Here is a 24,364-nt window from a genome sequence, read left to right as displayed (position 1 = left end):
AGCACCCCTTGGTCTTCTTGTTAATTTTGTGGGGTAATTGTACCATTTAAACGTGAAATTTATTTTTTTGTAACGATTTAGAAGCTGCATACACACACTTAATTTCAATACTACGCGGAGTATATTAAAGGGGAAGTATCACGCAAATTTGATGTCATTTCAAAACCCAAATATGTTTTTCTGCCAACTGAAACAAAATTATAATTTGTCTAGTTTTGTTATAAATTATCACCCCACTGCAATAAAACTGTCGATTGGTGCCTCTGGCCAGAAACAGAGTAAGTCGGAATGGATTGAAACTTGAAAAATGTTAGGCTAACGTTTTACAAGTTCTTTCATTTTTGTTTCCAAATTGCGCCTGAAGAGACCATCAGTTGTTTCTTTCAAAAATGGAGTTGATTTCTTTCTTCTTGTTGTTCTAGAATTATTTTGTAGCTAAGTAAAGGTCTTGTTTCACCATTTTTAACAAAAGAGGTCAAAAACCTGAGAACAGTGTGTGGCCCTTCGCTCGGCTTTCCTTCATGGCTTGGTATTGCGTCGTGAGTAATGCCAGTGAAGACCAAAATTTAGATTTCAGTTGAGGATACTTGAATTTAGTTTAGTTTTGCTTCGTGGTATTTACTTATTAGATCATGGCGCCTGGCATTATAATTCGTTATTATATTCGGCAGCTAGAACGGTTTTCGATTCAGTTTCGTAAAACCACTTTCTCTAAACGGTACCATGAAACCGTTGCTAAATGCAGAGAAACATGTGTCAGCGAAGTCACGTTTTTTTGCTTTCGGTTTTGCTTCTGACTGGTTGAGTTAACGAGATGAGTTGTTTAATTCATAATATTTTTAGCTTTTAACCAATTAACCAATCGAGCGGAGTAAGCAAAACCAAAGCAAACGCGAAATTTCATTGGACGCTCAAACGCAAACCTCTTCGTAAGGACGGTGCCTATTTTTGTTTCTGTGCCTACGTTCCGCGCATCTTGAGATACTCGGGTTTTCTATGGGTGGTGGCTACTAATACAGGGATATATTGCGCGAATTGAAACTATGCGGAGAAAGCAGAACTTAGCAAGTGCTCTTGGTATCCAAAGAGAAAATTGGGGATAACCATGCATTTTTCAGAGATAAAGAAGCTTCAATTTGGATAAAAAAAAACGCCATACATTTCTTTGTATCTTACTGTTTTTTAGAATAATTTTTGCTTAATTATTGATTATCTGATATAAATGGTCGGTATCTGTAACTCGAATTCGACACGTATGAAATACAACTTGTAAAGAAGGCATTCGCCGTATGAGTTCATTAATATTGTAAGGTTTTTTCATAAACTACAGAATCAGCAAGAGGAGGCTAAATGGCTTTAAAGATGGTAGCAGGCGTTTCTTTGTGCATCTTCCTGGCTTCACTCTTTGATGGCTTTGCAAGCCAGTGTCAGGACGGCAGAATGACAGGATCTATGCCGTCAGTAACAGAGGACAGGTAAACTGAGAAACACATCATTAATGAATAGTACATCATTTTCATTTATTCACCAGGCTTAAAATATTCCATCACATTTATTCTATTGCGCATATGCCACACATTGGCATTCCCATATTAGCAGTATGCAGGATGTTTGTCCCATGAACTTACTTTAATGGCCTTAGCTCCCACGAGTCTCCTGTAGCTCAGTGGTGGAGCATCCGAACTAGTAATCTGAGGGTCTTAGGTTCTACTCCTGATAGGAGCACGCGGATTTCCATTTTCCGAGTATGCCAATGTCATTCACTGAATAATACATCATTCACACATCATCACAATTTATCAAATTTATTGGGAGATGTTGTGACGGAAGCTTAATCGTAGAGTCCATAGTTATCCAGAAACAGGAAAAACCTTTTTTTTTCTGGCGCTCGGGATAACTGACAACGGGGGAATTAAAACTCAAATGGGCAACTCGCTTGCGGGGAAGAACCGTCACTCTCTTAAGGCACGGGATCAAACCACGAACAGGATGTGGGTTCTGTGAGGTATCACGCCACATATATCTGGGATTTAAGACGGAGGGGAGAGGTAGAAACAAACGAGGGAAATGTTAGTATTCTCTTTCCCCCTCCCTCTCCCCCCAAGAAAAGCCTAATACTCATGATCAGATTATAAATATACCCAATTAGACTCATTTTTTCCGTTGGAAAAGAAAAGATTTTGTCTTTTCGGGATGTCTAGATAAATGCAATCGTGATGCTGTTTATGGGCATGCCTGGCGCACGATGCAAAGGAGATTTTCAGAATGTAACTGACGCAAACACGGAATATTTTGCGTGCGTTGCGTGCGATGATGAACGAGCTCACTAGTTCTGCAGAACTAGCTACCATTTTAAGCTTTTGACGCGCGCAGTTATCTAGCGGAGCAAGTGGCTTGGAGCAAGTGCAATACGCAGTCAGCACTTGACATACAAGCATTAAGACAAATTCATTGTCCTTGATCTCGAATTCGTGTTTTCTTATAGGCGTCTGAATGGCACCTCGAACAATAAAGACCACGTGCATTGGGGTGCCGCGCAAGAGAACGTGGCACGTGATGTACCTCCGATGTACGCTGACGGAATCGCTCTGCCCGCGGGCGCCTGCACTTCTGAACAAAGGCAAAGAGGAACTTGTAGATATGCTGACACTATTTTCGGATTTGGATCTAACAGGCCCTCACCTAGGGAAATCAGCAACGTGCTCGTTCAGCAGGTAGACATTACTGAATAACACCCTTTTTTAAAACTCGGGACAGGCTGCAATCCATACTTGTAACTGTGATCTTTACACTACATGAAATTTAGAAGATTACTTGCGAAATTATAAAAGAAACACCTTTTAACACTTTTGCAACATACAATATTGTACTATTATCAAGTTTTCTCGCATTCTCCATTTTCAGAAAGTGTATTAATGAATTTTTGAGAGTCAAACAAAACGTTTTCACCACTTGCCCGGTCGTGGACCGAAGAGCCGTTGTTTTTGTGTGGCCGGTGTGATCGAAGGATTTAAAGCACTGTTTTTGTCTTATTGCAGATTGAAAACAAGATAAGTGCTCGGTTCCTTAGTGATTTTCATCCCTTATTTGGACAGGTAAGATATTTCTTGCTCATTTACAGAGATGCCATCCACATCTAATAGGACTTTGACCGGGAAAGGTTGGTTTTTGAGGAGGTTTAGGTGAAACTGAAGTAATCGGGGAAAAAAGCTTTCGGAACAAGGGCGACACTTAATACCAAAAGCAACCCACATTTGAAGCGGCGTTTGGGAGTCGATGCTAGACCACACTGGTGAGAAGGGAATCCTATCACCACTGTAAAAGCCCTATAGGGGATAATAAATGATTAAGAGCTACCGTATTCACTCAAAAAGCGCCTTCCCTGATTAAGCACCACCTTCCAATTAACTCTGCACATGAAAGCAGTGGTACAAAATTAATAAAAGCTGCCCTCGAATAAGTGACTCTCCCTCAGCAGCTCAGAGGCGTTTTTACAAAGTGTTTGAGCTCTAAAAACATTCTTAATTGAAGAACACCAAAGAAAAATAACCAGACACCACTATATGTAAAGGGACGATGATAATTAATTTGTTAACGTCGTTATTCTTGTTGTTGTTGTTATTGTTTCTCTAATGAAGAGAAGTAGTCTTTTATCGCAGGCGTTGTTTTACCGGGGTTTGAATGAGCGCCTACGTAGACACGAATAATCACTACATCAAAAAGTAAAATAAACAAAATAGATAAATAGATAATAGGCGTTGTAGTGCTTTTTCAAAATAAGCATGGTGTCTTTCTGCAGTCGAGCTCAGCGGCTTTGGCTTCAACTTATAAGTCCCGATCTTGTTTTTTTCTAGTATTATTTCATTTCATTTCTTTTGCTGTTTAATTAATAGTGTAACTTTTTGTTTGATTGAAATTTGTTTTTTTACAGTAACGTATAACAATATGATACCGATAAGGTCGCCCTGTATTTCGAGCATGTTTTTTCCTACGCAGTTCCTCGCGCATGACACAGATCTTTCAGGTACGCTGTCCAACAAAGAAGCCAACGATAGTTTGTCTATGAGTGATGTAATGCTGCCCATTGAAGTTCCAAAGGTCAGTTTTTGAGAACACGTGAAGTGTCACACGAGTTGGTATTGACAATGAAGAAATATGCAGTGTTTAGAGCGGTTTTCAATTGAGTGTCGTAAAACCAAAACCAAAATTAAGTAATTACTCTGGCAAATCGCAACAGATGTTAACAACACAACGAGCCAATCAGAATTTGAAGCAAATACATGTAACTGGCGCAAAGCGCGGGAAAACGCGTGCGGCCAAAACACGATTGGTTTTGGTTTGGATTCCAATTGGTCGAGAAAGTGGCGCGAGTTTTGTTAACCAATCGCAGGCGTAGTAATGCAAAACCGAAGCAAACGCGAAATTACTTTCGACACTCAATTTAGAACCGCTCTATGAGGAAATACAAGAGACTGATTTTCAAAGATCTTTTTGAAATGCAATCTTGCATACATTAAAATGTAAATTGTACCTGTAAAGAAATTACCTGAAAATACAGATAGAACAACTATAGGACTTAAGCGTCTAAGTGAAGGTGTTATTTGAGCCCTTCCTATCAAACATGCCTGAAGTTTGCGCTTCGTTGTAAGTGATGGATGGACTATACAAAACATTTTAATCCAAGCTGGATAGCATGCCGTTACACTTAAAACAGGCTACTAATTTATAATATCATGCAGGATTTCACAAAGCGAATCCTCAAGTCTCAAGCTCCCTTAGCAAATCAAAAATTTGTTGATTTTTCTCTTGATATCTGAGCAAACTTCAAGGACGACTTGCTTACTGGTGTTGACCAAGTGTAAACCAACCCATTGTTTTCCTTATTAAAAATGTAGCTTGCTTGTTATTTTTTATACATTGCAGGGAGATATCCACTTTGATGGTGAAAGTAAAGGCAACATTTCTCTCCCTTTCGTTCGCTCCATATTTAACAGGTTTGAAACCCCCCTTATTTTATGTAATAAAGCCTCCCTTATATAGCGAAACGTGGGAACGGTTACCCAAGTTCAGTAATCCTGCCTCATTTCTGTGGTTTTCTTTCATTAATAGACCCTTCTCCAAAATGGCGGCCGAAAATTCAAATAAGTTAAAATTAAAAACGTATACCAGCACTAGAAAGAGCACTTTTACTTCAGTAAGCCTGCAAAGTTTCAGCATGTCAGGTGTAATATCAGCTGAGAAAATGTAAGTTGAAAAATGAAACATTTACAGACGTTTGTATGACTTGGGGTATGACATACACCCCCAGTCATACAAACGTCTTTAAATTTGTCAAATTTCATCTTACATTTCCTAAGCTGATATAACACCTAATACGCTGTAACTTTTCAAGGTTACTAAAGCAAAGGTGCTATTTCCAGTGCTGGTATCAGTTTTCATTCAGTTCAATTTTAACTCATTCAAATCTGTTGCCGCCATTTTGGAGAAGGGTCTATTCATGTAGCCAGTTCAGTAACCCTGTACTTGTTTTTAAGCACTATTTTCACTGGACTCTGATAACCTGCAGCTCCGTTATTTTTTATATCAACTTGTCAAGAAGCAATGTTTTGTAGTTTGTTCTTTTGTCCTGCACACCAATAATATGGGACTTTGCAAAAGTTGCAGGTCGTCCCAGGTCAGTGTGGAGTATCTAAATTTATAGGCGTGTGGAACAGGGGTAGGGGTGTTTTCTTTGTAGTTAAGGCAACTTTTCGCCGTTTAAACGGGTCCTGCTGAACTTCAGGCCATTTTTCAAATATTTAAAATTAATTTACAACTGAGGCCTGTCAAAACTACAATTTAAAATCATCGTGAACTGAAAACAGAAATCCCGGCCCTCAAGCAGCAAAAAAGGTAAGTAGTCCTCACTTTGCAGGCGGAGAATAAAAAAATGTTGCCGCGGTTTTTATCTTCATAAGCAAACCCGTTACTAATACTACAGTAATCGTGGTAACATTTTCTCATCTCTTTTGTGTTAGGTGCACAGGTCGTAGCACCAACACCCCGAGACAACAGGTAAACAAATTGACGTCTTACATCGATGGTTCAGTTGTGTATGGTGAATCAGAAGAAAGAAACAAGGCGCTGAGAGCATTTACAGATGGCAAGATGACAGTTGCCCTTGGCGGTCTTTTACCTGTAAGTGAAAAGCGCAGTTAGGCCCATCATTAGAAGCAATATCTTCATCAACATCGATATCGTTAACATCATCACCTTCATAACGTCATATAATCGTGACCATCACTATCATGGTTATTTTCAAAAACAACAACATCATCATCATCGTTGGTATTTTGTCACTACAATTATCGTTAGCATTATCACGATCACTGTCATAATTCTAATCATCGTCGTCGTCGTCGTCGTCATCACCACCATAAACAACAACAACAACAACTCTTAGGGAACTGGTCACAACAAGTTTGTTCGAAGAGGACCTACCTTGTCTGGGGTAGGGGGGGGGGGGTTATCGAAGACACCACCTATCTCGTGAACATTAGCGACACAATTTTATTGGCTTTCAAATTTGAGTTGACACAGACATATTCAGCTAGCAAGAGTTAACATTGCTAGATAAACAAGAAAAGTAAGGTTTGAATCTCACCGTCTCAGCCGAGTTGGCTACAATCATCTCATATCCAGCAAGCGCGATTGGAATAATTGTTTTATTAAACCCAATCAAGAAATATTGCAAGATTTTGCTCATTTCGCTTTGCAAGAACAATTAGAAGACAATTTAATGTTCCCCATTTCTCGGGCATGGTATAATGGCTCATAAACCATGGCCGCTAAGCCAATCAAATCCCTAGAATTGCATTAAACAATGATCCAGTTTTTAATAAAACTAATTATAACGTTTCTCGAAAAGTAAAAATGAAGTTGATTACGGCGTGACGATATTAAAGGAACGGAACAGAAAATCTATAATGAGTACACTGTACACAAATAAAACTAAACAGCTAGATAAAGATTTGCACGAAAAAAATTGTCGGTTAAGTGGGGGTTTTTCCAAAAGAATATGTAACGCCTCCTTGATTTTAAGCTGGAAGCGGGTGGAGGCAATGCCATTGTCCAAGATGCAAAAACAATCTTCTTCAAAGTCCAAATCTGTTACAAAACATAACTGTTCATTTTGTTTCGTTAACAGGAAAATAGGGACATGGCAGTATCAAACGCGAATCCAGTTGGCCGTGATGCTAAACTTCTGGTGGCCGCAGGGGACGGCAGAGCCAATGAACAGCCGGCTTTGATCTGCCTTCACACTCTATTTGTGCGTGAACACAACCGGCTCTGCGATGAACACAAAAGCAAAAATCCGTTGGTACGGAAATTATATTAACCAGTTTCATGGAATTTGTGAATTTGTGGAAGAGAGGTAGTTTAGTGGACTTTCTATCCAACGGTCGTAAGATCGTAGGGTCGTTGGTTCGAGGTTAGGTTGGTCGCTTCATTGCTGTGTTGTGTCTTTAGACAAGAAACTTTGCTCCACATTGTCTCTCTTCACCCAGGTGTATAAATGGGTACTGGCGACATACTGCTGGGGGTAACCGTGCGATAGACTATCATCCCATTCAGGGGAGATTAGCAATACTTCTAGTTGCTTCATGCTTCCGAAATCGGGTTAAGCTTCGGTTGTGTGGCTAAGCAGGCTCGAAGTGCGAGTTCACATTTTCACCTACTGTATCGTGAATATGAAGGTAAATGGGGGAGAGAAAAGGAATGAGCTAGTGGTGCAATTAGTTGAGAATCCGTTGGAGTTACAGAAAACTGCCTTTTAAATCACTGACGAAAAACCCAACATAAAATACCAATAATCAAGCGACGTCAGAGATCAACTCTCAGATGGCTCCAGATCAGAAAAAAAAACCCTTTTGATATCTTTGTTAAGTGGGGAACGTTTCATACTTTTAGGTCAAAGTGCACACTACTTACGCTTCAACACTGTACTATTATGACCTCGATGAAATAAAGCCGAAATCAGTACAAAAGTCAAACAATGTACTTTGAGTGCGAGTCTCTGTTGCACTTCGATTGGCCTTTTGTGATCCCAATGTCGTTCGCTTACCAGAGATTCTATTATATCCTGAAGCAGTTTGTTCTCTATGTTAGGCTACCGATGAGGAAATATTCCAGGCCGCGCGTCGCCTGGTAGCGGCTGAGATCCAGGCCATCACGTTCCGTGAGTACTTGCCGTCGTTGTTGGGGGGTACAAAGCACATTCCACCTTATAAGGGGTATAATCAGAGCGTGGACGTTGGGATGAGCAACATAATGTCAACAGCAGCTTTCAGGTATTTAGCAGTTTAGAGACTAGTCAGTGGCATTACTCCCATATGTGTATAAGTCATGAACTGCAGATGTTAACGGATAGGAAGACTTCTACTTTTAAAGTGGCACTGTCACGGCGATTTTTCTGTATCTTGGTCAAAAGTTCTCATTCAAATATTTGACGAAAAACCTTTCTGCTAACATGAAATTGCTGTTAGAACACCAGGAAGAAAATATTAAGGGATTTCTCCAAGGAAGAACTATGATCAGTTTTTAGCGCCTTTTCTAAAATACTCTTACAGCTTAAAAATGTTTCATCCGTTGAGCATTTTAAGCGAAATATCAAGAAGTTAGCTGACATATCGGATTCCCACACGGCAATCTTGTAAAGCAGTTGTAATTCGTTTTAGATTTTAACTTAAGCTTACCTGATGATTCTCCGTGTATAAATAAAGATTTACATACATACATACATACATACATACATACATACATACATACATACATACATACATACATACATACATACATACATACATACATACATACATACATACATACATACATACATACACAAGAAGAACTTGAAAACTGAAGTGGTTGCAATCCATTTCCATCCTAGCCATCCGCAGCCAAACAAAATTAGTACTAGTTTCTGTGTACTAGTAAAGATATTGTTAACAAAACAGAACCATTATTTTAACGATTCCACTGTTTCAAATATGTTTTTTGGTCACTCAAAGTGACACTAAATTTGGTGACACTGTCCCTTTAAGCCCGCGGACGTTTTGCGCTGAGGACCATCAACTAAGCCTCGAGACACATCGAGTCGTTTCTGTGGCACAAAATGAATCGAAATGTCAGTTTTGTCCAAACATTTCACTGGCCGTGGTACCATTCAACTCAGTGGTGGAGAGAAGTACAATGAAAATAAGGTTTCTTGTCAAGGAATACCGATGAGGGACTAATACCGTACTATTCTCGTCAAGAAAAGCTTCAACCGTAAACTGCCATGAAACGAACGTAGAAATAACAACGGGGTTAGTTTCTAAAGAAACTGTGGTGCTGTGTCGGTCGGGAATAGAAACGAATGTTTGGTTCATCAACAGAGTTGATAACTACAGGTAGGTTGGCCACCGTAAAGAGATTCGAGTGCTGACGTTCTCGACTCGCCCTGACGAAGGGCTAACGCTCGAATCTCTTTACGGTGGCCAACTTTGTTGATAAACCAAACATTTGAGCGTAGAAATAGACAATCATGTACTAAACACGCCCTTAACAGGTTGAACGCGTGTTTTGTTTCAAGCGTTAGCTTCAACTTTCTATATTCTTGATCAATCGCAGATTTGGTCACAGTCAGGTCAACACTCACTTATGGCGGTATGACGAAGATGGTGTTATGTCTCCGTATGGACATCTCCCCCTGAGAGACGCTTTCTTTTCGCCTGAAAGAGTGAAAAGAGAGGGAGGAATAGAACCTATCTTAAGAGGAGCTGTGAAACAACCAGCTCAGGAAGTGGATTTAAAGGTTTGTGTCTGACCGCCTTCAAAATATTCATCATTATCCTCATCATCATCATCATCATCATCATCATCATCATCATCACCACCACCACCACCACCACCACCATCATCATCATCATCATCATCATCATCATCACCTCCACAACCACCTCCGCCATATTACTTTTTACAAGCAACGCATGCGTCGAGTGCGTGGCTAAGACGAGACGTCTTACTCTTCCTGTTTGCATTATTCTAACTGATTCCTAGCCTGGACTTTTCAAATTGCTCAAAAACTTTTATTTCAAATTCATAAAAACACCAAACACCTAATGCTACAATAATACAATCTAACTTACAAAGTTAATTAAGTTAATCAGAAGCAGCAACTCCCCCAAAAATATTAGTTAATGACAAAGTTAAAGGATAAAACAAAGCAACGGAAAAAAGTACCGGTGCCAAAACGAAATGGAAAGCGAATCAAGTTAGTTAATTGTACTAAGTACCTACTTTTTCCTGTGTTTGTTGAATTTTCCTTCCAGTTTCATATTTATGCCGGAGAGGAGGAGGAGGAGGAGGAGGAGGAGGAGGAGGAGGAGTCTTCTTCTTCTTCTTCTTCTTCTTCTTCTTCTTCTTCTTCTTCTTTACCCATCACTGCCATTATTACCACCACCAACATCACTATCATCATCATCATTATCATCATCATCATCATCATCATTATCATCATCATCATCATCATCATCATCATTACTATCATCACTATCATTATTTTTGCCATCGTCATCGTCAACAATACTCGTACCAACTTACCGAAACGATTTTGCAATAAAATATAATTGCCCCCCTGAGAGCAAAGGTTCGTTGGATTCTGCTGCTTGAAATACTACTATATTTTGTGTTGTTATGGTTTTTAGATGGTGGATGACATGAGAAATGTCCTATTTCCATCCGGTCGGGCATTTGGCTCAGACCTGGCGTCCAAGAACATTCAGCGTGGAAGAGACCATGGTTTACCAGACTACAACTCTGTCAGAAAGGGGCTTGGTTTAGAAGGTTGGTGATTGCGAGTACTCCCTTTTAAACGTTTTCAAAAAACATTTCTTTTTCGAAAGGCTTTCAAGTGAACTCTCCACTCAGTGTTCGAAATGATTGCAACACTTGTTTATTTGTTTCTTTACCTTTTGATGCAAATGTTAAATAAAAACACAACTTCTGTATCTTTTTATTCAAGCTCTTAGCAGTTTTTCAGAAATTACCAAAGATACTAATACGGCGTCAAAGATGAAAGACCTCTATCAAGACATTAACAACGTTGACTTATGGGTAGGAGGGTTGGCCGAGGACCACGAGGATGGCAGTGAACTGGGCCCGACGTTCAGAACGTGAGTATTCACATTGCAGGCCAAGGAAAGTGTTAGGATTATATAATGGATGAGTTATGAGTTGATATCAAATTTTTCTCGCTAAAATATGGCAACTTATTTTTGTTTGGGGTGGGATCAGTGTGGAAACGACTGAATAACGTCTCATCCGATATTGTAAGATTTCTGAAAATTATTCTGATTTAAAAATTTCTGTATCCCATGGGTTACTGAGCAATGTTTTTCTTTTTCTTGCAGAATTTTTATGCGTAACTTCCTGAGAATCAGGGACGGTGACAGGTTCTGGTATGAGCGTATTCTCTCCAAAGAGGTAACAAGATAATAATAATAATAATAATAATAATAATAATAATAATAATAATAATAATAATAATAATAATAATAATATTTATATAGCGCCATATCCATGGCTGATGGCGCTTTACAACGAAAACGAAAATCACATTAAAAATTTAGACCAGTGATAATAAAATCTAATCTAATCTAATTCGATCTAATCTAATCTAATCTAATCTAATCTAATCTAATCTAATCTAATCTAATCTTTGGCTTAAAACCTAGAATAAAAACATCGACATAGTTTTAAAATATATATAAAATGAACAAGTTACGAACAAAAAGCCTCTCTAAAATGTAGTGCTTTTATCTCGTTCTTGAATTCGTTGAATCAAATGCCGCGCTATCCTGCAACATTTCATATAAACTCCATGCAAATCACTATGAGGCAATCCATAGATAAAGCTAATAAGTAACAATTATTCCACAAGCGCGCGCCAGATATAAGATGATAGATAGCTAAGGAGGCGCGTAGCGCAGATTTGGCTATCTATCATCTCACATCCAACCAGCGTGAGTGGAAAAATTATTTTATCAAAAACAATCAGGAAATAATGCTAGATCTTGCTAATTTCGCTTTGTAACAACAACCACAAGACATTTTAATGGTCACTATTTCCCGGGCATGGTATAATGGCTCATGTACTATGCCCGCTATAAGCCAATCAAATCCCTGGAATTTCATTATACAATGATCCAGTTTTAAATAAATTACATTATTCTGTGGTATAAAATTAAAGTCAACTAGACCGCCAGCTTATCGATAGTCTACTACCGATGGAACTGAAACGCACCAGCAGCCTTGAGAGCTGCATCCAACGAAAGAGCTCTGTGTCATCTGGAAGCCTTGGTCTAAACGCGTTATCTCTGAAATATCAACATTAGCATTAGTTCTGGCGATTCAGTTTCTCCACGATTTAGCCATAACAAGCTTCATTGCCAAGCCATCATCTTAAAGTCATAGATCGTGTTCAGGCAACTAACGCCCTAGAAAGCATCGATATAGGGGCGTCAGCGCTAACAGCGAATGAATATGCAAAGGATTATTATAAATAAAAAAATTTTTATAATTCTTGACTACCCATTGCTGAACAATCGACGGACGATGAAATTGAAAACTGAATAACACTCGACATTCAAAAGAAATGCACAAGAAAACATTTATGAGTAAGTAAGTAAAACCTTTATTAAAGTGTCGATGTATTTAGCCTAGGTAGACTAATTGGGGACACTAATAAAATATCGTTCTAGTTAAAGTTAGATATTTACAAGAAAGTGATTAAAATCAACGAATATGGGGGATCCTGTATAGCTTATGTACAAGATAAAATTAAAATTTAAAAACTAAAATGATTCTATTGACTAAAAAGATTACAGCAATTGCTGTTATTAATGAGCAGGCCTTATCATGGCGTCAGAAGTCATTCTACAAGTCATAACATTCCCCCAACATTTGTTGAGCAACAACAACATGCATCATTCGTATACAACTTACACCTAATCTCACTCGCACTTTTTGTCTACCCTGACAGGAAATCGACAAGGTCCATTCCCTGACACTCGGCACGATCATCCGTCTCAACACTGAATTCAAGAGCGCGCCAGACAACGTGTTTTACTCGTCAAAGTATTGCGAAAGCGTCAAAGATTTCCAGTGCGTACGGAAACCTTCTCCAAGTCCTGAAGTGACGGAGGCCAGTACCAGTATTGCTGTGAGAAACGCGCTGATAACGATCAGTGTGGTCTTTTTTGTGATCGTGGTAATACTGGCAGTTGTGTTGATAAGGTTTTGGTACCGTTCGCGCGACAAGAAAACGAAAGTTCAACCGGTGAATATCCAAGTGGAACCAAACCCTCTAGATGGCGTAAAAGTGTGGGATCTCTCATGAATTCCAAATAATCGTGCGAGAAGCAGATTGCCACAAAAAGATTAGCTGGCTTAATATATTAGTAGCGAAGATGTCAGTATTATTGAAACCGTTTAGTAACGACGCCGTATTTAGTAGTGTTTCTTTACGGATAAAAGACAAACAGGAAACTAATACCGCACCAACGCACGTTTGGGGCAAAAATCAAGCTGATGTCATATGTACAGAAATGTTTATCACTGTTTTATCCAAAGTTAATATAGGAGAATGGTTATGAAGCCACACAATTTTCTTTGTTGTATGTTTTTGTTAACATTTTTGGCCTTGTGCACAAACCGCAATAGATTTTGAAATGTGTTGGAGCAACTGGCAATAGCAACGTTCCCGTTGAAATTTTCAGCTGTAGTGTGAACGTTAAAACAAAGGATTGTGCACGGTCGCGGCCCTTCCAACCTAAATTGCAGCACCATTGTTATCAACTTCGAACATGGCGAGGTTTCATAACCAGTCCCTCAGTTAACTATGGTTTTATCCCATGTAACTTTAATTCTTACAATTCTAATTTGAAGGCCAAATGTAGACGATTGAACACATTCCCCAGATAAGGCCATAATAACTCTGCGGTTTCCTCGTGTTTAGCAGTGTGTTCAACATGTTACATGCACTCACAGGGGCAGTCAGTTATTTCCAGGTGTTCGCTTTTTATTAAACGTATATCTATAGGCCAGAAATCCTTATGAGTTTTTGTAGAGGCCGATCTATCTTAATCAGTGTGAAGACATAGGCAAAACTGATTTTTGCTGAGAACTAAGGTAGTCAGTGTGGGGGTTTTAATAAAAGTCAAAGAGATCAGTCTTTGCGCAGGCAGTTACTTGGCATCAACTATTTTGCCAATTGTCGCCTCCAGAGCTCTTCCCTTCTGCGCATGACTGGCGCAAGACGTAGTCAAGGCCGAGCGGCTCTGGGGTCGAAAATGCTACTTTGCCCTCCTATTGCAAGGGATAGCAATTTTTGTAGCTTGTTCTTGTGAACTGGATCAAAAGGTTGATCATCCACAGACATTTTCTTCCACTGCGATATGCCGTCACGCACACCCATATCGCCGAGATAAAAGAGAATCTCTTCCTCCTGAAAATAGAGAAGGCGCCGTTTGGATGTTTGCATCGTCTTGTCTAAAGCCGCGGATACACATTCCAACATTGTTGTACAACATTTGTTTTATAACAATGTTGGATGCGCGGCTAAACGTCATTTAACAACACTCTTGCGTTCATACAACAAAAACTTTGATCAAACATCGTCTAACATGGGCTGCTAAACGTTCCAACATCGCTGAACCAACAAATGTTGTTCACACAATGTTAGATCGTTTAACCGCGGCTTTACACAAGTAATCAGTCGAGTTCGACTTAAGCCAAGTTAACGTTCTTCTGTTTCATCAGCGTCCAGAATTATCCTGAGAAATTTAGGGAGTATCGAGCCAGCTGACACGTCTCACTATCGTCATGCCGAGCTCGGTTCACCTTCTAATTAGCATGAAGTAAGTTCAACGGTAGCACGACGCGCTGTCGTGCGACAAGCTCCGTCGCACTTCCGTCGTGCTAAATAACTAAGCGCAACGTTGATTCAAATGTCGTGCTTACCGAACCCAATGCTTACATTATGATAATGTATTCATTAACGCAATGTATGCACTGTTATAATGTAGTAATTTTGGTCTAGCACGACTGCATTAAGGTCGACATTTGAATCTGTTGTCGAGCTACACTTAAAGCTAAATTCAATTGAGTTGGACACGAAGTTAACACAATGTTTGGACCGGTACTTTGACCTTACAGTTAAATGTGTGATTGCTGAGCAACTACAACCCTTCAACACGTTTCTTGAGAAAGTGTACACGGCAAGACAGTTTGTTGAAAATGGGAGAAGGGGTTGAATCCTTAGGGACGAATTAATCTACACCGTAACATCGCCCAGGATAGTCTCCTAGTTAACCTAACAGAAGTTAAACCTGAGGAGGGAGTTCATCGCGATCACGTGAGTCAGGATAGTCTCTAGTTTGTGCATGCTCGTGTACGGGTACCTTGGGAGAGAAATTTGAACTATTATCACTCCAGGGCGTGGTTGTTTAAAACATCTTAAGATAAGTGGAAGTTTTCTGCAACCATTTTCAACGTTCCGAAGGATTTTCTCCAGCGCTACATTGATTCCCTCGCCTGAAAATGGTTTACTGGGGATAAGGAACACATACCCTTACTCCAGAGGCCCGTGCTAGGGTAAGGGACATAAAGATAGCGTGGTAAAATCCTTTGGGATGCAGGGAACGATTGCAGAAAACTCCCGTTTCTCTTCAAACAGGAAATTCCGGTATAAAAGGGGCCTGGCTTGACTATTCTAACCTTCAGTCGTCAATCAACCCTCAAAGCGTGAACAACTGACAAACAACATGCGTCGTTTTTTACGACTTTTACTTATAAAATTAGCTTAGTTTTTGGAATAAATCCTGTTATTCGAATGAGAAATCAACTTCTTATATTGCCGTGGTGACATTATGAAATTTTGAGTGACCTTTTTTTCAAGGGACGCTCGAGTCAACAGCTTGCCACGAATTAACGGTATCCAAACTTGCGTTTCACACTCAGAAAGGTGAGACATGAAGGAGGAGCTTACCCTTTTATAACGGAATTTCTTGTTTAAAGGGAGGGGTTTACATTTTAGCGCATGTGCATGAATCTAAATGCCTTTTTCTCTTTCTCATCAACTTTATGGCCTTAAAAATCCCACTCACATGTACATCAGTAATCACATCATATAATTAGTCCAAGAAAAATGACTGATGACCAAAATTCAAAGAAAATGCTGGTGGATTGTACTCATATTGCCGATATTGAATTTAGCGTTGACCCAAAGGATTTATTCCACGGTTGATGTGTTTACAGTTATTTGAATGCGAAATAACGCAATCATATGCAAAAAGTACCACCCCAGTTACCTATTCCCTCCCAAATGGTTCATAAACAACGAATTAAATTAAACAGGCTTGGGTCATAACGAGAGAAGGCGAAAAAGTATTTTGATTCATGGATATGCGCAGAACCGTGAACCCCTCCCTTTAAGATGCTTTATGCAACCGGGCCCAGTGCATTAAGCCACCAAATCAGTTTCATCTGAATTAAAGGAGAATTTATACTTGAAATGTGAAAATAAAATAGCATTACCTTATCCACCGTATTCAGGACTTCTTCAAAAGAAGCAACTCTCTCCCGATCTTTTCCTCGGCCAAGATATCGTGAGTGGACTGGACACTGATGTACGATAAACAGTGCTGCTGCCAAAGCGCACCCACCCCAGTTTGACACGCCCGCCGTGATCAAATGATCAGTGGAAACACTACTGGCGATTATTGATCCGTTGTCAATGTGATCAATGACGCGTTGACGGACCTTTCCCATGCCTATCTCATTTCCGCCATCACCAATCCCTATGGTAGTAATTTGCCTTGATTTATGAGCTGAAAATGAAAAGCAAGCAGGAATTTTACCTGTTGTTATTAAGCGGTTCGAGTCAAAAGATAATTAAAGAATGAAGATAAAAATAAGCTGTGAGCTAGTCAGGCATAAGCCCCGCCAATCCTTAAATGACCACAATAACGTAAAGCTTAAGGAAGATATTAACAACAGTCTCCTTGTGCCCGCCTTGAACACCTTTTACCCTTTTACACTCACCCCAACACAGGCCCAGAGTTCACCTGTAAGCATCAGAAGAGTTGATAATCGTAATGAGGGGTCCATGATTTACTTAGAGACAGTCATTACCTTCCATCATTATGTTCGCATCAGGAGAGTAAAGAAAGGGCGAACAGAAAAGCGATTCACCAAAATTCCCAGTGTACTCTAGACAACCGAGGGCGATTTCCTTTTGGCCAAAATTGTCAGTGGGAACTTTGCAAATTTTCCGTTTCAGATGGAAAGGCTTTCTTTCAATCTGGATAAAAAGCCTCGGTTTAGTTCTACATGTAAACTTGCAATCTCATTGGTAGATAAAAAAAACACTTAGGTGAAGACGTAAGAAGCAATAAAAGGAAATAGAACTGTAATGGGCCCCTTACACCTAAAGGTCAAGTGGTATTGAATCCGCCATGCTGAACAAAGCGACTTCAACAAGTCAAACTTGAACTTTCTTTGTTTTGGATGTCCCAGTGAGTAACTTGCTCTCCAGCATGGTGATGGTGGATTTTGTACCATGTGACCGTTGGCTGCAAAGGGCCCATTTCCGTTCCAACGGGTTTGGAATGGGGTGGAGTATCTCCATACAACGGTCGTCCATTTGTTTCGTTTAATCTCAGCGTTTGATTTGCATTTTCAAAACATTTTGGCTAAATGGAAAGCTTTTCGAGAACTCAGATACACAAGTGCTGAACTCCAAGCTTCAAAAGCACGTTCTCGGACGTGTTTTTAACATAACATTACACTCTCGACTCTGATGGTGACTTCCTCTCAGGTTGTCGAAACGTCAATCAATGTCACCTCAAACAGTCCTTCTCAGGACTACACTCAACTGGCCATGGATTATCATATTTACCCACTTACGAAATGCCTTCCTGGCTTCAAACCATCTACACTTACAGTTTATTTTAAAAGTTTTTTTCTTTTTTTTCTTTTCATAACCACGAGTTCTAACGTTTTAAACCATGCATCTCTGCCGCAGAGTATGAGTTGTTTTGGACAGTATAATTACACGTACCTTGAATAAACAGTTCATCAACTGGACTGTCTTTACAAACATCAAATAAGTTCCTGCCCTTCATCGTCATGTAACCACCTTGTTCTGTCCTGGCTGTTGCCTCGATAGCAACCAAGGCGTCAAATTTAGGACTCGCTTGATTCGCACCATCATGAAAAAGAAAGTCTTCAGCAGCTTTTCTAACTCCGTCTGGCCCACCGTGAGTCTTGGCAGGGATGAAATCCACAACAGAAACTTCGTTGCCCAAGAACTTACGGACAAGTTTCCGCACTAATTCCACATGGTAGGAACTTGCAATACATGTGACCTTTTTGCCCAGAGCATTAAGAGCTTTGCAAATTGCCATGGCACCCGGAGGGCCATCGGTTTCATCTGGGAATTTCTCATTTGTGTTACAGGGAAAACCGAAATGCACTGCCACTGAAGATGAGTGCGATAATACCAGCGCCGCTTTCACCAGCTCGTCAGGAATGTGAAGTTTAGCGATACCCCTTTTTCCAACGTCTTCCTGGATTTCTTTCTCTAAGGAACTTATTTTCTTTGCGGCATTTTCAGAAAGTATTGAAGCGGCGAAGGGATCCTCCATTATTGTCAATACTCGTGGATTGCTATCCACATCAAGGGGCGGGTGTTCATGAATGAATTCCTCGATGGTGGTATCGCACACAAATAACCTCTCCATATCGTCAGTAAAGGCGAGTGGTAACCCTGTCCAGAAACAAAAAAGCGGGTATTTTTTCACATACGTATACAAATAAATTGTTGTTGTAGATCGGGTAGGTGATGGCCATATTCTTCGTGGTATTTACCAAAAGGACAACGATCTTCGAGATTAGCACGCATTTTTATTTAAATTTCTTTAATTTGTTCGCGAATTACATGAGGTCACCTTCCTAGGATGCACCAAAAAGGCGAGCCAAATGAAAATTCACCCAGTAAAAAACAACAACAACAAAATCAAAGAAAAGAAACAAAGAACTATAGGCTGTGGATAGAAACTCGCCAGATTCGTGTCAGAGAAGTTGATGCGAGGGGAAGGTCAGTGAGCGCCAGTGGAACAATTGTTTCACGACCCGTACGAGTCGTAAAGGCACTTTCACGACCCGAACAAGTTGTGAGTATTGGACAATCCTCTTTTGCTCTGGTAGACGCGCGCAAGCTTTCAACAATGTATTCCTTTCTAGTGTCACTTATCTTGATGGTGTTTTGTCAACTTTAAATACGATCACTTCCGTGTGAGAAAAATGCTCATATACCACCTGCAGGAAAATTTCTTGAGAATTCAGCAACCCTCAATCTTAATCTTGATGGTGTTTTGTCAAAAGTATTGTCCAACTTTAAATACGATCCCTTCCGTGTGAGAAAAATGCTCATATACCACCTGCAGGAAAATTTCTAGAGAATTCAGAATTTCTCAATACATGTTAAGTTGTACTTGCATATCACATCGGCAGGACTTGAAAACGATGGTTTATTCTTTTAAGACGCAACCCATTATTTTCCATCTTAGCCATTCGTGGCCAACGACACCAGTAAAATAATGGTTTCGTTGCACAAACATACTACCTTGACTATTAGATCTAAAAGTATGACCTGCCTTTTCAAAGTGTTAGAAAAAAAGCAGAAAATAAATTGAACGGCTGACAGCATAACCGTCTTTAATGTCGATTTTTTGGTGATTTTTCGTTTCGCTGAATTTTTGCACGTGGCCTACAATTTAATCAAAGAACCCTCGCTCTGGGACTTTCGTTCTTTGTTTCTTTCTTTTTTTTAATCCAAAGTGTCTGTTTTCCGCTTTTTTCTTTTGCTTTTCTTCCGCTGACTCTATATTTCAGCGTCATTTTTTCTCAAAAACTGAGCATGAGTCAATGGAACAAACGCAGAGCGATGTTCTCTGACTAAATTGAAAGCCACGTGCAAAACTTCAGACACTGCTTTTGAACAAAACGAAAAATCGGCCTAAAATGCGACACACGACGGTTATCCTCTCAGCCTTTGGGGCTGTTTACATAGCAGGGGAAAGATCCTAGAAGGTGGATCATCCTAGCGCCATATATCAGTTTTCTGTATTCAGTTTCCATGCAAAAAGTTGTTCTTAGCCCTAGCGCTTAGATCTTTCCAGCACTTGGATCTTCCAAGCCGAGAGACCATGCACCATGTAAACTACATGTACCTTCGTTCGGAAGATCCCAATACCAGGGACAAGAAAAACAAACCTAAAGGCGGGCGGGCGTTCAGCCCTCTATTTTGCAAATAGTACTGTTTAAACAAAAGAATTAAATGTAAATTTATTTCTTTTATTTAAAAAGTACTATTTGCAAAATTGTCATTAGCTTCAGAGAGCAAACAAAACTTCTTCTTCTTCAGCTGCCAAAGGCCAACAATTTCGTCTTCCTTTCATTCTCCACTTGGTAACAACCCCGACCGAATTTCTGCATGTAAACCAAACGTAAAGTTGTTTCGCTTTCTAGGATCTTCCCAGTGCTAGGATCTTCCTCCCTCCATGTAAACAGCCCTTTAGTCCCTTGAGTAAACATGTTGTTCATTTACACCATTTTTAAAAGTTTCTTGGTAAATAATGAAATAAAAATAATGACAATTTTGAAATTTTAAATTTTTATTGCCTCAGATACTGTACATAGCCAAACTTTGGGTTTGAAATTGGGCCTAGATTTAAGACAGAATTTTAATACGTACAGTCAAGCTCTTCAGCTTGAAGAGTGCCGGCGTTCCCCCTCAGGGATCCATAGCTTATGATTTTATACATGAAGGAGCATTATTCGGTTTGAAAGCAAAACTTCAAATTCTTCTCAATTTTATGGAGCATACCAGCTAGGCATATCTCCACTAAAAATTACAACTGTTCTTTGTTTTTTTTTTTTTTTTGAAGGTTCCTTCACCCAAACAGTGGTCGATCAATGTGCCCTTGAAAATTGACATTTATTTCAAAGATGAGATAAATGAGTATATGCAGCTGGCTGTGGTTGCATGTAGAGAGGTAACACTACATCAAATTCTAGCATTTCAGATCCTCACTGCGAGCATAAAGATCCAATAGTAATTGTTGTTATAACAAAAGTGCTTAAACTCTCTAATATAAATTTATTAGAGAAGAAATTCTGAAGCCTCATATTCATTCAAAGGATTTTTTACAGGACCTTTTTTCGGGATGGGGGGAAGGGTAGGGTATTATATTGCACAGCGTTTTGTGTTTAAAAATCGGCCCAGTTTGACAGAAAAAAATGGAGAGAGACAATAAACCATTAAACGGCTTAAAACTGTTAACCCTAACAGGTCCATCGGCATATTTTAGTTGGGGTAATTTTATCAGAAAAATTCTAGATATAGTGATAACGGGTGGCAGGTTGCAGGTAGTGGGTGGCAGGTAGCAGGTAACAAGTGGAAGGTAGCAGGTAGCTGGCAGTGGGTAGCAGGTTGCGAGCAGGTAGCGAGTGACTGAGAGGCATCAGGTGGGGGTTAACAGGTGGCACATAATGGTAGCAGGTCGAGGGTAGCCTGATTCTCAGACATCTGAGGTCGTTTATGGCCCCCTCGCTTCTCTCCCTCTAGGGGGCCGCAAACGACCTCAGACATCTGAGAATCAGTCTAGGTTGAGGGTAGTAGGCAAACAAAAACGACAAAACAGAAAAAGACAACTTGACTGTGTTTTAAGGCAAAAAATCTTGACTTATCAGACTGTGAAGAAGCATGTCACTTTTCCTGTGAATCAAAAAATTGGCATTTCATTATTTGCTCCTAATTAATATGAAGTGAATCTTTCAGGTACTGTACCATAGATAATTATTAGTCAGAAATGAACCATGCAATCCCTGCTTTCATCATTTGTATAATTCAGTGTTAAGCACCCTCCCAGCCCTACCCTTCTAAACCTTCAAACATACAACTATCCTAGCCGGCCCCACCTCAATATACAACCACTTTGTAGTCCACAGTGGTTATATCAACAGGGTTCCTAACATTAGCGGGGTACATCAAATATATACTTAAACAGTCAAGAAGTTGAGCCATGATTCTTGGTTAAGATAGTTGTTCTGATCGATAGTCCCCATACTGAAATAACTTTTTTATAAGCTGTGTGAATGACTAACAAACCTCTTAGTGAATACAAACAGTGGTGATAAACATAATAAACTGGCACATTTTATATAACTTGACATTTTGTATGCTAGTCAACATACAGTGTACATTTTCAAAAGTGACCGTTAAATTTTTCTACAACTATATTATAATAGTGATAAGGGGTCTGGAACCAAGATTAAGAAAAACAATCTTAAGAATGAATCTATAAAAGAAAATGTATGTTGAGTTTAGCATACATGTATGAAATGTCAAGTTATATAAAATGCATAAGTTTATTATATGTTTATCACTGCTGTTTGTATTCTATTTCTGATCAAGCTCTACGATGGCCCAAGAGCAAAAGTATTTACATGTAAGTCTCAGAGTAGAAGCATGACAAAGAGTTGGTCACTGCTCAGATGTATACTTAAGGCTGGTTTTCATTAGCGTTGGAGTTGAAGTCAAAGTTGTAATCCGAGGTGTAGATCAGCCACTTACGATTTAGAAAAAAACAGACTGCTGGAGTCACAAGCAGAAGTGGGAGAGTAAACCAGTCACAATGCCCATCAATAAGCATTGTTTCAATGGTTTATTCTTCCACTTCTGCATTTGTATTACTTCTTTCCCAATATGAGTCCCCTAAAAGTGACTGTGTGTGAGCCTATGTTTGATAATGGGGTCCTGATTCTGTTGAGTTTATGGTTCTGCTTGTGATTCCAACTCCATCACTGGTAAAAACCAACCTTTAAGAGCATGGAGCAATAATTATTAATAACCAAATTGCTCTATGGTAAGCTAGTTCCTGAAAAAGCACTTTGCTCCAGGAATTTTTAGTGTGAGTTTTGCAGCAAGTTACCTGACAAGTGTTATTTTGCATAATCTCACAACAACATTAGAAGTCATTAGTCTGAAATATGTCAGCCATCTCCTCCTCCTAGTAGCCTAAACAGGGGGTGCTCACTATGGATTTGGGGGAGGAGAAGGTTGACATTTCAGATAAAGAAGTCATCTGATGCCAGTTACCTTCAATGATTAGCTGTTTAGTAAGCTGTGATCGTAAGTTGTCTGTTGTTGTTTTTCTTTCATTTTGTCCCCTTCCCAACATCAGCTATCCTTCACCCATCAATGTAAAAAACCTACTATATTATTATTATTATTATTATTATTGTTGTTGTTGTTCTTATTATCTTATTATCATTATTATTATTATTATTATTATTATTATTATTATTATTATTATTATTATTATTTTGGACTCTGTTTATGGATTTTGTTTTGTCCATTTCGGGCCTAGGCATATTAATATTTTATTGCATTCAACGTAGAAAGAATGCACTCCAAATATGGCCGATTGGAGTCGGGATTGTATGGGGCTGAATCAACGAATGATCTTGGGATGCATATCTGGCATCCATCGCAAATTTTGCAGGGGCGGGTGACATCATCACCAACTTGGCAAAGAAAAGAGAGCCTGGGATCCAGATCATCGAACACACTCCCTAATCTTCAATTATTGTGTTTGATGCAGAAAGAACACACTCCCAGTTGTATTTGGAGTCGAGATTGCATGGGACAGTCGATCAACAAATGAATGAATGGATCTTGGGACACATATCTGACATCCCCCACAGATTTTGCAGGGGCGGATGACATCATCACCAACTTGGCAATGGAGCAAGGGCCTGGGATGGAGATCATCCAATGCACGTCTCCCTAATCTTTGATTATTACTTGTTACAAGTATATATATATAATGGTACAATCAATCATAATGGTACGTCTATGCACAACTGACCTGATGTCCAACTCTCCAGCAAGGCTTCCTGCAGTTGTATCACCTGTTTCACTTTGGTAAAGTAAAGGACATGACGACAGAATCTCTTGAATTCTTGACTGATTGTTGATGGAACTACAACTACACTGGCTTGCATCGCCTGCAAAAAAGTTTCAGATGAGAGATTCGATCCTTTGGACAAAAGAAAACCATTTAAAGAGTGCGTAGAACACGAACTCAAAGCCACCCGCCTCATTTACTGCATTTACAGTGGAAACAACAGTAGCGTGACAGTCATAATCACACTGAAATCACGTGTGGGTGATGTGACATGTCACGAAACTGACAACTTCGTTCCCAGGCCGGTC

General features: G+C 39.6%; 2 protein-coding genes across 3 annotated transcripts in view; one reads left to right on the top strand and one right to left on the bottom strand.

The window, feature by feature from the left end:
- Positions 1–14,251, top strand: part of LOC146482353 (peroxinectin A-like) — a 24,737-nt gene extending 10,486 nt beyond the window's left edge. For both annotated transcript variants that reach the window (XM_085107250.1, XM_085107251.1), the window contains exons 2-14: positions 1,331–1,475; positions 2,486–2,714; positions 3,039–3,095; positions 3,997–4,098; positions 4,924–4,994; positions 6,018–6,177; positions 7,187–7,360; positions 8,149–8,330; positions 9,652–9,835; positions 10,728–10,866; positions 11,045–11,195; positions 11,433–11,505; positions 13,064–14,251. In XM_085107250.1, the coding sequence (XP_084963376.1) occupies positions 1,351–1,475; positions 2,486–2,714; positions 3,039–3,095; positions 3,997–4,098; positions 4,924–4,994; positions 6,018–6,177; positions 7,187–7,360; positions 8,149–8,330; positions 9,652–9,835; positions 10,728–10,866; positions 11,045–11,195; positions 11,433–11,505; positions 13,064–13,420 (2,004 nt within the window). In that variant the 5' untranslated portion in view covers positions 1,331–1,350 and the 3' untranslated portion in view covers positions 13,421–14,251. The remainder of the gene's footprint in view (positions 1–1,330; positions 1,476–2,485; positions 2,715–3,038; positions 3,096–3,996; positions 4,099–4,923; positions 4,995–6,017; positions 6,178–7,186; positions 7,361–8,148; positions 8,331–9,651; positions 9,836–10,727; positions 10,867–11,044; positions 11,196–11,432; positions 11,506–13,063) is intronic.
- On the bottom strand, positions 13,540–24,364 carry LOC146482352 (D-glutamate cyclase, mitochondrial-like). The gene is made up of 4 exons (XM_085107252.1): positions 24,018–24,364; positions 18,143–18,850; positions 16,618–16,910; positions 13,540–14,527 (listed from the first exon to the last, which is right to left on the bottom strand). The coding sequence occupies exons 1-4, from the start codon at positions 24,250–24,252 to the stop codon at positions 14,345–14,347; spliced, it is 1,419 nt and encodes a 472-aa protein (XP_084963378.1). The 5' UTR covers positions 24,253–24,364; the 3' UTR covers positions 13,540–14,344.

This window comes from Pavona decussata, unplaced genomic scaffold, assembly GCF_977016875.1.
Source record: "Pavona decussata unplaced genomic scaffold, jaPavDecu1.1 SCAFFOLD_46, whole genome shotgun sequence".
Classification (NCBI taxonomy): Eukaryota; Metazoa; Cnidaria; class Anthozoa; order Scleractinia; family Agariciidae; genus Pavona; species Pavona decussata.
The sequence above is the reverse complement of the archived record's forward strand: the minus strand, read 5'-3'. Positions and strand labels throughout refer to the sequence as shown.